Source organism: Crinia signifera, chromosome 5, assembly GCF_055691185.1.
Source record: "Crinia signifera chromosome 5, ASM5569118v1, whole genome shotgun sequence".
In the NCBI taxonomy this organism is placed as follows: domain Eukaryota; kingdom Metazoa; phylum Chordata; class Amphibia; order Anura; family Myobatrachidae; genus Crinia; species Crinia signifera.
The window spans coordinates 125,384,114-125,397,800 of record NC_139221.1 but is presented as its reverse complement, the minus strand read 5'-3'; the positions used below and the strand labels follow the sequence as shown (position 1 = coordinate 125,397,800).

The following is a 13,687-nucleotide window of genomic DNA, read 5'->3' as shown; positions in this document are numbered from 1 at the left end:
TATGACGGGGAACTGCAATTAACAGGTCGGATGTGGACTGCTGCTTTGAAGTTGGATATCTCCAGTTCCCCAGGGACGATTTTAAAAATTCTGGTATCCCTGGAAAAAGGGGATCCTCAGCTATCAGCATAGGGCCCTTATACACCTGGGGCCCCTGGGCAAGTGCCCATTAAGCCCATACGAAAAGACGGCCCTGGTCATACCTATACAGGACTCATCCTGTCTGATTGCAAGTTAATTAATGTGATGATCATCACCCGATTCAAACGGTATCCATCAACAGCACTGACCGAGTCTCCCAGCCTCTTCCTCCTACATCAGCTTCATCGCTGCGGCTGCCTGAGTCCCTCAGCAGCAATTACGGTAGTTCCATCACAGCACTTCAACAGTTTTAGATTGCTGTGGTGGCATGTGACATCATGCAGCCACCACAACCCACCCTATAAACGGTCTGGACACTCACTCCTAATATTAGCTCCATAATGTCAGCAAAAACATGAACATGCCACAATTATGCCATACCAGCTTACACAGTCATTAGACAAACATAACCAAAGGAGACACAACCTTAATGCTGTGATGAGCACCAGCTAGTTATTCAGATGCATGTGAATGGTCACCATCAGGGACAGAATGTTGCCTTTTTCGGCCCTGGCATTTGTCCTCGTGTGCAAAGTAAACTCATGCGTGTGCACACACCGATCATGCCTGCGCTGCTGTTCCCAGCTTGCAGGAGAGGGGAATGTCTGCATGTGATGCCCCTTTCCTCCTGGACCGAATCGGCACAGAGAGAGAGAGCCACCTGACCCACTGCGAGTGCACCGATCGGGAGGCGGTGCTTCCACCTTGCCAGAAGAACCAGATGGCCAGCCGGGCCCTGGTCACCATATGTTGGGCACCATATGTTGGGCAGTGTACTGTCCAATGACTTAAAAACACTGAAACAGGATACATAGAACATGCTACTGTAAGGTTTATTATACAGTATGTGATCCAAACTAGGCATGGTGGTTGAGAATATGTGCGAGAGACATACAGTACAGTTAAAATGAACAGGATAGGGTAAGAGGAAGTCAGAGAAAATGTGTCACAAAGTAATAGCTGCATGTATCATCAATGTTAGTCATTACTATGTGGAATAGACACAACAATATTTGAAAGTTACGTAACAGTCTTCTCAACCTGTTATGAACATGTATATACACCTTAATGCACCATTGTGTCTAATGTGATTGTTGATGGCATGACTTCATATACATATACTACATTGTAACAAATGTCTACATGAAAGTTTCCCAATAAATCAAACCTACAGGTACTTGGGACCATTCAATAATAAATATGCCGAACAGTATATACAGGAACTTCTTCATCATTAACTTTAATATAAAAGCAAAGTTTTTAAAAACATCTCTCCATAGTCCATACTGTAATCTTTGTAGATTTCTACAATATCTCACTTTGTTGACAATATGTTCATAAAGTGAACCATTTAAGCCTGCAGAACTAATAATTAGTACACCAGTTGGTTCAGAACGGATTCAACAAAATATTAACTTGAGGAGTTCATTGTTTTATTACTATTTGTGTCATTCGTCTCTTCGCCTTCTATCGTAAAGGCTCTTTGAAGAGCATCGTGAATAGAATGATTAGATGATTGCTTCCATTTTCTTCCAACAAAAAAGTAAATGAAGGGGTTAATGGTACAGTTAAGCAGTATGCAAAAGATACTTGCAAAGGATAAAGTGATGGCTTGAAAATTTGTTATTAGCAGCTTAAAGTAAAATAAAAACCATAAAAAATTGAATGGCATGACGGATAGGATAAAAAATACAACTGCAGTGATGATGATGATATAGAGTTTTGATGGGTATTGCTGTCTAAAGGTCCTCTTTATTTTGATGAGTAAGATGAGACTTGAAATGACCATGATTGGGAGGCAGATACCTATAGCTATAACAAATGTCGTTATCTGCACTGCTGTACACTGTGAGGTCTGACTCGTGAATGCTTTTTGTTGGCACAACAAGTTCTGAATGAGACTTTCCAAACATCCAATGACCCAAAGAAAGACACATATAATAGCGGACAAGTTCTTAGGACGATGACACTGGTACCATAAGGGAAACAGGACAGACATACACCTCTCCATGCTGATGGCTGTAAGGATGAGCATTCCGGAATACTGCATGCTGTCGTATAATATTTCAACAAATAACTCCAATGGCTCATTCCCTTGAAAATTAGGATCACCAATCATTCCATTGATATAGATCATCAACAGTATAGCACTGAATAGAATTAAGATGGAGTCAGCCACCGCCAGGTTGATGATATAAATAGTATATTTGTTCCTCTGGATCTTGAAGCAAAGATACCAAAATACTATAATGTTTCCCACCAAGCCGATCAGACAGAGGCCTAATGCAACACCAGCTGCTATAGTAAAATGTATATAAGCATATTGTGAATAGCCTCCATTATCCTCTTCTAGTGAACCATTCTGGCCAGTGGTATTTGTATCTGTGAGATTCATGTCACCCCCTGTGGGCATTGTTCTGATCCTGTATTCAAACATAATAGAAGAACAATTACTGTACAGCCAAAGGTATACAAACATCTTTTTGCTTAGAGCTAAAAAAAAACAGATATACAGTATATATAATAGCTTCAGCAAAATGTTCTGTAGCAGTCATTTTATACAAAACGGGGGCTTGTTGGTCAGCAGGTTGTAGGTCCATTGTAGATAAGCCAATTTAGCAAGTTCTTAAAAGTTAATATTTCCTTTGTCTCCCGCAGTGGTAAAAGCCATGCATGCCCAGTAGTACTGCTTTTATTCCATACTTACTGGACCCCAGGCTGGCGATTCCAGGAGGGGGCAATCCATTTGATTTAGGAGGGGCGGTCACAACTAGATCATTGCTAAACAATGCCGTGATTATCAATATCGCGAAGTGGGGAGGGAGGCAGGGCCAGGATTATGCAATTCATAGCCCGTCTATACTGCCCACTTATCAGCCAAGTGACGGGCGGCACAGGGAGACTTGCCCACTACAAAATGCAGCAATAAGAAATTATAAGGGTTATAAATGCAAATGTACCCAAATATGGTCCAAAACCACCAAACAAATGTGCAAGTGAGAATCAACAAATGAGCTCTCGAAATTCAAAATAAGAAGAGAAAAGACTATTGGGGCCTACATTCATAGAGATTTGTGCCAGCGATTAAGCATGGAAGATTCAACATGAGAGTTCCCAGAATCTAGAAAGTGCCAGCAATGTGCACTAGTGATTAAGCATAGCATGGGAGATTTAGGGTAAGCAAGGTAATGCAGATTGCTGATTGCTATTGCCCACTACACAAAACACGGGAGATGTGCAATCTCTTGCTAAACAATCGGACTAGATTTATCCAGTAGGCTGGTTATACATCTCCAGGCGATAGTGACACGTGGGGCCACACATCACTATCGCTATGGGTCCTACAAACATGATGTGATTAAGTTCTAAAGCAGCCCATACACGCTGCTTTGTGGGCGTGCTGTACTAGCACGGATCAAATTGCATTGCATTGCATGTGCATCCGTTGTGCATGCAATGCGATGCAATGTGATGAAACCTAAGTACAAAAAGTATGTGCTTGCACATACTTTTTGTACTTAGGTTTCATCACATTGCATCGCAGGGGGTCCCAGGAATGCATTGCGCGGGTGCATCGCAGGGGGTCCCAGGAATGCATTGCGCGGGTGTGCGTGCGCATCGGTGACGTCACTGGCGCGTGCGCACACTCGCGCAATGCATTCCTGGGACCGCTGGAGACCCTGGAGAAGATGCCGGAGGCCTGCTGTGGACACCCTGGGACTTGGTAAGTATGAAAAGAGGGGTTGGGGGGGGGGAATAAATAAAAAATTATTCGAATGATTCCAAAAACCACAGTTTTTGGAATAATTCGGATAATGGATGCCCGGATACAGGATACTCGACCTGTACTAAGACATTTGGATTGTTGATACTTCTATTTAAAAAAAAACTGGCATAAGATTAGCATAACAAATCACAACTAGGACATTACTTGGGTACTTGTGTATTATCACAGCGCCCCCAATTTCCATCGCAGGGCATTGTACAACCCAGTGGCGTAACTATAAATTTTGCTCCCCCCTGCCATAAAATTTTGTGGCGCCCCCCCATATAAAAAATACAGTGCACTCCGAAAGAGAGACATGTCATCTCACAAGGAATGGGCATGGTCACACAATAGTAATCCCATTCCAAATTACACCACACAGTAGCACAACAGAACCAGTGGCGTAACTAGCCATTTTGGTACCCTGTGCCAGAAAGGGAATTGGTGAGTGCCCCACCGCCACAATTAAAACAGGAGAGTGTGCGCCGAAGGCGTGCGGCAAAATTTAGGAGCGATGCTTCATGGGGAAGGGGCGTGGCCATATAAAAGTACTAATAGCATTGTAATGCCCATAACACATTATACCACACACAGTAATGCCCATTATGTATTATGCCACACAGTGTAATGCTCCTTACACAATATGCCGCACACCATAATGCCCATATAATTTTTACGACACACATTATGCCCCGAGTACACCTACATATGACAACATAATGTCCAGAGTTATGACAGTAGTAGCGCAACTTATACTGTACATAACGACCACACCAGTTGCCGACAGTAGTAGTATCACAACTTATACATAATGCCCACACCAGTTTCCGACAGTAGTAGCGCTGCTTATATGTAACACCTACACCAGTTGCCGACAGCAGTAGCGCTGCCTATACATATGACCACACCAGTTGCCAACACATATGCCTACACCAGTTGCCGACACGAGTAGTGCTGCCCATATATATGCCCACACCAGTTGCCGACACTCGTAGCGCTGCCTATACATATGCCTACACCAGTTGCTGACACTAATAGCGCTGCTTGTACATATGCCTACACCAGTTGCTGACACTAGTAGCTGTGCCTATACATATGCCCACACCAGTTGGCAACACTAGTAGCCCTGCCTTTACATATGCCCACACCAGTTGCCGGTGCTAGTAGCGCTGCCCATACATATGCCCACACAAGTTGCCGACGCTAGTAGCACTGCCTATACATATGCCCACACAAGTTGCCGACGCTAGTAGCGCTGATTATACATATGCCCACACCAGTTGCCGACACTAGTAGCGCTGCCTGTACATATGTCCACACCAGTTGCCGACACATATGCCCACACCAGTTGCCGACACGAATAGTGCTGCCCATATATATGCCCACACCAGTTGCCGACACTCGTAGCGCTGCCTATACATATGCCTACACCAGTTGCTGACACTAATAGCGCTGCTTGTACATATGCCTACACCAGTTACTGACACTAGTAGCTCTATCTATACATATGCCCACCCCAGGTGGCAACGCTAGTAGCCCTGCCTATACATATGCCCACACCAGTTGCCAATGCTAGTAGCACTGCCTATACATATGCCCACACAAGTTGCCGACGCTAGTAGCGCTGCCTATACATATGCCCACACAAGTTGCCAACGCTTGTAGCACTGATTATACATATGCCCACACCAGTTGCCGACACTAGTAGCGCTGCCTGTACATATGTCTACACCAGTTGCCGACACTAGTAACACTGCCTGTACATATGTCCACACCAGTTGCTGACACAAGTAGCGCTCCCATTGGATATCTCGCCTGCACTCCCTCCCATTGGGCAACCCACCCGCCCGTCAAATTATTTATTTATTTTTTTAATGACAGATACACACTGTCATGGCCGCGCCCGCGCCGACTCGCCATGATCAGCGAGCGCACGGGCAGCGGCAGGTGGCAGGCGGGCTGCTGTGGCACAAGCAGCCGCATCTCTATACAAGTGTAGTCACTTGTCCAGTACCCGGCGCCCATGCAGCCCCCGCTTCCCCAAGCAGCAGCGGGGGCTGCCTTACGGTATTTCCGCCACTGGTACAACCACAAAATCGCGTCTCATCGCATGCGATATGATCGCATGTGATGCGATGCGTCGCGATTGTACCCGATTTTTAATTGTACAGGCACCCAGGTGCCTGATTCCTATGTTAAATGCCCCCTCAGACCCGATTTTAGATTGCACACCCACCCTTATGGGTAATGACTGTTAAATGCCCCCCATTGTTAACGCCACCCCACTATCAATGCCAACCCGAAGCGTGGCGAGCGCAGCGAGCCCGCGTGGGGCGGCGAAACGCGTCCTCCGACCTTTTCATCCCCCCACTATCCACATCGGTGTGGAGTTGATTTTATACAGTGTGGCGAGCGCAGCGAGCCCGAAGTGTAGCGAGCCCCGCGAGGGGACGCATAATACTTGTGAAGTAATGCTCGCCCCGCTTCGGGCTCGGTGGCGCGCTGCGCTCGCCACACTATATACAATCAACTCTACGCCGACGTGGATAGTGGGGGTATGAAAAGGTTGGATGATGCGTACCGCTGCGCTCGCCACGCTTCGGGTTGGCGTTGATAGTGGGGTGGCGTTAACAATGGGAGGGCATTTAACATAGTCATTACCCATCAGGGTGGGGATACAATAAAAAAATCGGGTCTGGGTGGGCATTTAACATGGAAATCGCGTCACATCATTATAATGGCATGCGATGCGACGCGATATTAAAATTGTATACTCATCCCGAGGAAAGCCTCAAACCGGTCCCATCGCATACCTTAATTAGTGGTATGCGATGTGACGTGATGGGCGCCATGATAATACACAAGTACCATTACTTTGTACTGCCATGGCAAACCTTTTCCTTTTGGTGAGGGGGAAGATTTGACATTATTATTATTCTTTATATTTTACCACAAGGGATCTGCAGCACCCATTTATAGAGTACATAAACGAAAAAGCAGAACAGTTTACAGTGGAATATAATAGAGGACAAGTACAGGGTACATAAACATACTGTAGATCAGGGGTGGCCAAACTGGTCCTCGAGGTCTACCAATGGTCCACGTTTTCCAAATCCCCTAGCTGGTGCACAGCTGTAGTCATAACTAGCTGTCACATTGTCAAACATGCTGCATTCATTCCTACTATAGATCCACAGGTTGCCTTAAAAACAAACTGTTGGTAGCTCTTGAGGACAGGTTTGGCCACCTCTGCTGTAGATGCATCAGCAGAGGACAATGAAATCAGTATCAGGGTGGCAGAAAATGGCAGGAATTGGTGCCATTGAAGATGATTTACATATAGGGAAAGCACATGAGGGAAGTGCTTATATTCTAAATAAAATGTGATTTTTCTATATAAAGATTAAATATTAAAAATGTGTAATTGTACTGAAATTTAACGAACAATCAGCGTAGACCATTATTTGAGATGTCTGAAGTATAAATGCAAAAATGAAAGTCAAAAGGAAGCTGTGCATAGTAGCTAGTGAATAGTATTAGAGTCACAGATATATATGGTTACTAGCTGAAGGTAATAAAACTAACCTGTAATATCTTCTGCTCCTGCTGCTTCTTGGTTATCAGGGCAGCTGTGTTCACAAAGTCATCCCATGGTGCTCGGTTCTAAGGCTGATAATTATCAGGCTCTGCAGGAAGTACTATAGTTCACACCCACTGATGACTGTTTGCTAAAACAGGTTACTGAAACAAAATAATTTCTTACCAATGCACAAATGATCAAAGATGGCAATCAAACCTTATTCATGACTATACAGAAAATCGAAATATTTTGACATGCAAAAGTAAACACCAACATACCATACCTCCCAACTGTCCTGCTTATGGTAGGAACGTCCAAATATTTTGGGACATTCCCAAATCCCTCCCGCCACTGGCAGTGTCCTGCGGGGGAGGGGGGGGGCAGTTGTGAGTCCCACCTGTAGTCCGTGAATAGACGCACAGCGTCTATTCTTGCAGGCAGAGGGGCTGGGGGCTCTATTCTTGCAGGGGCTGGGGGCTGGCCAGCAGCTCACAGAGCTGCTGGGCATGCCCCCACTGCTGCGAAAAACGGGGCGTGGCCTCGCGGCAGCGGAGCGGGTATAGACCATGCCCCCTTTCAGACAGGCCACGCTCCCAAAAATTTGCCGGTTTGTGCCGGCGAATTTTAGTATACTGTTTTTTTTATTGTTACAAAAGAAACATAATTCATAATAACTAATACTGGAGGTACCCTTACAGAAATCCAGGCAGGTGCCTTTATAAACCATTGCTAGGCACTGCACTGCCACAGCAATGCTTACAGCCCCTGAGCCACTCAAAACTTTGGGGCCCCTCATAAGCTTGGGGCCCGGTACAGGTGTCCCCTTTGACCCCCCCTGTCGTCTGCCCTGACAACAGTTCACAGAAAACCCTCATTACCTTTTCACTAGTATTGTCCTACCAACCTTCTATATAACAGGACAATGGCACATATGGAGTAAAGCTGATTATATTTTTTCGCAACCTTATGTGAATGTTTTGTGATAGTAATGCCAATCAAGTATAAAAAAAACCCTGCACTGTTTTTGAAATCTATAAAAAAATTACTATTTAGTATTTTTTTGGAGCACTGTGAGTGTGGTATGTTTTGTCTTATCAATAACAGTGTCTGGTTGTTAGATCTTGCTAATTCCATCCCAGTGAGGAGGTAATTGGATTTATGCTGCTCTCTTTGCAGTGCAAAGAGCTGCAGTTCGGGGGCAGAGCGGAAGATGACATCATTAAGCCCAGCCTCCATTGCAACCAAATGCCGTGATTCATGGCTCACTGAAAAGGGGGCGGGGCCAAAAATGTGGCAAAATTGTGTGATTTGCATAATTTTTGCTCCACCCCCTCCCTGAACTGCAGCAAACACAGGGTAATGTGGGGTAGTGGGCAGGAGGTGCAGGGGTCAGGGGAAAATGTAGGTCACAGGGGGACAGACCAGATTTTCAGGAGCCTCCCAGCCATTCCAAGATGTTAGGCAACAATGACTCCAATGTAGTGAACGGTATGTTGAAGCACTTCTACAGTTAGTAGATATCACAGTGAGGTAGCCTTCAGGCACTTGCACACATCTGTCTGCTCTCTCTGCTTGACTGCACACTGTGTTCAACATTTTTAGGATAGTTGCCATGCAGAAGCTCTATCTACCCTGGAGATACTTATGGGGCCAAATGTAAAAGGGTGGGAGAATCAGAAAGTTAGATATTTGGGATACAGTCACTAGGTCTCCAGTAACTAGGTCAACAATCATTAGGTCGAGACCACTAGGTCGACATTCATGAAGGTCGACATGACTGAAAGTTGACATGCATGAAGGTTGACATGACTGAAGGTCGGCATGGGTTAGGTCGACAGGTCATTAGGTCAACACAAGCATTAGGTCGACATGGGGAATGTCGACAGTCAAAAGGTCTGCTTGGGGTTTTTCACTTTTTTTTAGCCGACATGTGCCGACAGGCGGTATTCCATGCCCTACCAAGGTTTAAAGTGAGGGTGAATGGGGTGGAACTGAGTTCCACCACCTCTAATGAGGTGGAACATTTTAACCTCCACATTGGCCCTGCACAGTAATTCTCACAGAAAAGTATTGTAATTTGCCCGGAAATGCCAAAATCCCTACCACTGATCCTGTCTCAGCCTAATGGGGGTGGGGAGGGGGTGTAATTAGGTGGCATAGACTAATGAGTTCCTCCAACTCTGCATGACCACTTTATTCCCTGTGCCCTACCATCCACTAGGGCAGTGGTTCCCAACCTTTTTTCTCTACCGTACCCCTTGATTAGGCTTTTTGTTGAAGAGTACCCCCTCTCAATTTGAAATATAGACAGTACTTATGAGTGGAGTGGAAGTGAGCGGTATGCGTATCCTTATGCATGTCCTTATACTAAGGCGTATCGGACAGGAATCGTGCCCTTCCGTGTCTGGACACTGGCTGTGTATTGTCTCCAGGGTTCCCGCTAACACCTGTAGGATTAATGCTGCTGCTTTCTCCACCTGTGTCAGCGCAAGACAAATGACTGCTGATGTCTGAGGGCAGCATGGGAAGCTCCCCGTGGATTGCTGGTAAGGCAAAACCAGGAGACGCTGATGACGCTGATGACAGAACCGTAAGTGACAAAACATGGTTCTTCTCCATGGCAATGGGTCTTCTTCTGCCATCGAAATACTTTTTTTCATCTTCCGCCATTACCAATATTATTTTCAAGTACCCCCAACTGGTATGCAGAGTACCCCCAGGGGTACTAGTACCTAGGGTTACCACCTAGTCCCTTTAATTCCGGACACATATTAATTATACAGGTTCTGTGGCTTGCTGACTTCAAGACTCCACTTCACCTGATTTTAAACTGCCACAGAACCTGTGTAATTAACATGTGTCCGGAATTAAAGGGACTAGGTGGTAACCCTACTAGTACCCCAGGTTGGGAACCACTGCACTAGGGCGTGGTGGGAGAATAAAATAGCATGGCGAGCGCAGCGAGGGGAGGCGGTGCTACGTTTCAGTGTCCATGTCGGGACAAAAAAAAAACCATGTCAACCTCTTCACTATCTACCTTCCTCATGTCGACCTAATGTTTGTGTCAACCTAACGACCTGTCGACCTAACCAATGTCAACCTTCAGTCATGTCGACCTAGTTCCTGTCTATGCAATGATCCCATTCCAAATATTTGGGGAGAGTTTTCCCAATTTTTTTTTAAAGCAGCAATCATTTACACTGCAAAACCAGGTTGATTTTGCCATGTAATTGATTGCGGCTTTATAAAGATGGGAAAGCTCTCCCAAAATATCTCACTTTCTGATTCTCACACCCTATTACATTTGGCCTCTAATATTATTAAAATCTATTTAGATGACATCACAAAGAATTTGTATATATTATAAAAAAAAATGTTGAATGAATAGAGATTCATACAGACAACTACAGTACTTATATTTACAAAGATATATAATTACAGTTAACATAATTACAGTACATAGAGAATGCATTGAGAATTGTATCATGGCCTCCGCCCCTTGTCCTCCACTGTCGTGTATCGCATACTCTGACAGCAAGTGTATGTGCACTAGTTAATGGTGCAATGAATGAATTCCCATAAGAACTATTACATTACTATGACGTTTATATTATGTAAGATTTATTTAAAAAATCAGGTCTGACCTGTTTTATCTGTGGATTTAATTGTCATGCAGAGACTCATTCTACATTTAATCATAGTCGCTGACAACGCTCTCACTTACATGTTGTCATGGACGACCATAAAGTGAACAAGACCAGAAATTCCCATCTGCTTTTATTGGACTTTGCTACACACGTTCCCAATAATACACCTTTCAGACTGCCTGGTTTGCAGCTCCGTCTGAAGGGGCTAGTTGAAATAACCATAACCAATTGACCTAGCATTTTAACCTGGGTAGCAGGGTTAAACCTGGGCTCAACACAGGCCACAGGACCTTATTCAGGTCAGTTTGCTGCGGCGGTTTGTTCGCACGGGGACCGATGCTGTGTCACTGCGCACGCACATGCGCATTCTGCAAATATTCAGATTGCTGGGTATACGCACTCAGGATAGCGGGCGGGGGATAGAGAGGGTTATGTGGCGGCGGGTGGCCCCATTAACATACAGTATGTGAATTCCCAGCGTTTCATGGGCATTTCCATCAGAGCTCTGTGCGTTTTCATGCTAATGAGGCCGTGATGTGGGCGTCAAGGGTGGGCAGCTGACATCACCGGATGTCAGCTGCCCGCCCACTTCCTTCTGAACGTGCACACACATATATAAGGGGGCCTCAGAGCACCCTTACATATGCGTGCACGTTCCACATCATTCGATGGTCACCGACCATCGAATGATGTGGGTGTTCCCCTGCATGCTGCAAATGAACGTTTATGTAAAACATCCATTCGCAGCCAGTGAGAAGGAATGCGTCTTTGTGAATGGTGGGCGTACCACCATTCTATTGGCCGCCTATAGGAGCTAAATTTCTCAATAGAATCATTCAGAGGAGAGGTGCTGAAGATGAAACGGTTACGGGCTGCCGGTTTGTTATGTTCTGAAGTCCCGGGAACTACTGCGGACCGAAGAGGACGTGATCTTCGTTGGAGGACCTGGGTAAGTAGGATTTACTTCCGCGGGTCCCCCAAAGGTTTTCTACGGACCCTGGACCCAGGATCGCCGGACCCTGAACCCAAGACTGCCTGGTTTGCAGCTCTGTCTGAAGGGGCTAGTTGAAATAACCATAACCAATTGACCTAGCATTTTAACCTGGGTAACCTGGGCTCAACACAGGCCACAGGATCTTATTTTGTTGGTTTTCTGATTTTTTAGAACCAGCCCCGGCTCTTTCAGCCTGGTGCTGGTTACACTGAAGCCTGGACGTATCTGACTGATCCGTGCAGACTGAAGCCAAATATACCTGGAAAATTAAGCGTATTTTCCAGCCGTATTTGGCCGGCAATTAGTGGGCGTATCCCTCTAATTGCTGATAATTACCGGCCATATTTATAATACGGTTAGTAATTTAGAAATCACCATTCTTTTGAATGGTGATTCCTATTCGTATTCTGTCGATGGCGTATACATTCACATTTGTAAATACAAATACGAATGTGCCATAAATACGAATGTGCCATAAATACGAATACGAATGGACGTATTTTCGGGATAGTAAATCCTGAAAATAGTAATACGTATAAAATAGCCGTATTTTTGGATACGAATATGTCTATTTTATACAAATTAGGCTTTTAGTCAATTTCCCCCTTCGTATCCAGCAAGATCAATATCCTTCCCAAAATTGCTTTCACTATCTGTTAAGGAGTATTTGGTCCAGCGAGTGGCCTCTAATGGTCATTGGCTGTACTTCACATCATAGAGGGGAGGAGTAGCTAGCCTTGTGTGTGTGTGTGTGTGTGTATATATATATATACAACTTCTGAGCTTATTGCTCCCTAGGGCAACTTCTGAGCTTATTGCTCCCTACACTAAAAAGCTAAGCGATTCCATATATTTATTTTACCTTGATCTTATTGTATATTCGCAACCATCTTGATACATATGTTTTAAAGAGATATTTTTTTTTTTTTTTGTACTTTTTATACTCCCCTTTTTTTATTCTAAGTTTCTCTATTTTTTACTCTGACGAGATACCCTACCCCCATTTTTTCTTATATATTGTATTATTGTATAGCCTAATAAATGTACTATTATTTTTAACATACAGCCTACTTTTATACATATTTATATTAACTGAAGTCGCCGGGTTCTAAAATATTTTCCTCATATATATATATATATATATATATATATATATATATATATATATATATATATATATATATATATATATTGTATTATATTATATATTGTATTTGTCTCCATAGGGATGGTTGAGGTGATCTAACGCAGTGAGAGGGTGTCTGCAATCTACAATCATCAGCATGGAACACAGGTGTTTTGTATCTGGGTGGGGATATAAGGTGTGTCTTGTGCATGCTGTGTTTTGTTGCCTGATGACGATGTGAAATAAAATACATCGAAACGTTGCAGTCACCTTGCCTATGGTGTGATGTTCTTGGTCGAGTGCCGCCTCACAGAATTGTGTGGAGTAAGGTTCTGGTTGGTGGTTGCAGTGTCCTGTAGAGCAGCTCTGGCTGTAATGGTAAGGATGATGGAGGGAAAAAAAAAAAAAACAAAGATAAACAATATTGAAATCT

The 13,687-nt window shown here is 44.3% G+C and overlaps 1 protein-coding gene across 5 annotated transcripts in view; it reads right to left on the bottom strand.

Annotated features, from left to right (window-relative positions):
• Positions 1 to 956: 956 nt before the first annotated feature.
• The window catches only part of LOC146080561 (proto-oncogene Mas-like), an 82,108-nt gene continuing 69,377 nt past the window's right edge, over positions 957 to 13,687 (bottom strand). For 4 of the 5 annotated variants that reach the window (XM_083187995.1, XM_083187997.1, XM_083187999.1 and 1 more), the window contains 3 exons: positions 13,525 to 13,624; positions 7,493 to 7,648; positions 957 to 2,564 (listed from right to left, as the gene is read on the bottom strand). In XM_083187995.1, the coding sequence (XP_083044121.1) occupies positions 1,553 to 2,554 (1,002 nt within the window). In that variant the 5' untranslated portion in view covers positions 2,555 to 2,564; positions 7,493 to 7,648; positions 13,525 to 13,624 and the 3' untranslated portion in view covers positions 957 to 1,552. The remainder of the gene's footprint in view (positions 2,565 to 7,492; positions 7,649 to 13,524; positions 13,625 to 13,687) is intronic. The other variant, XM_083188000.1, reaches the window with a different exon arrangement.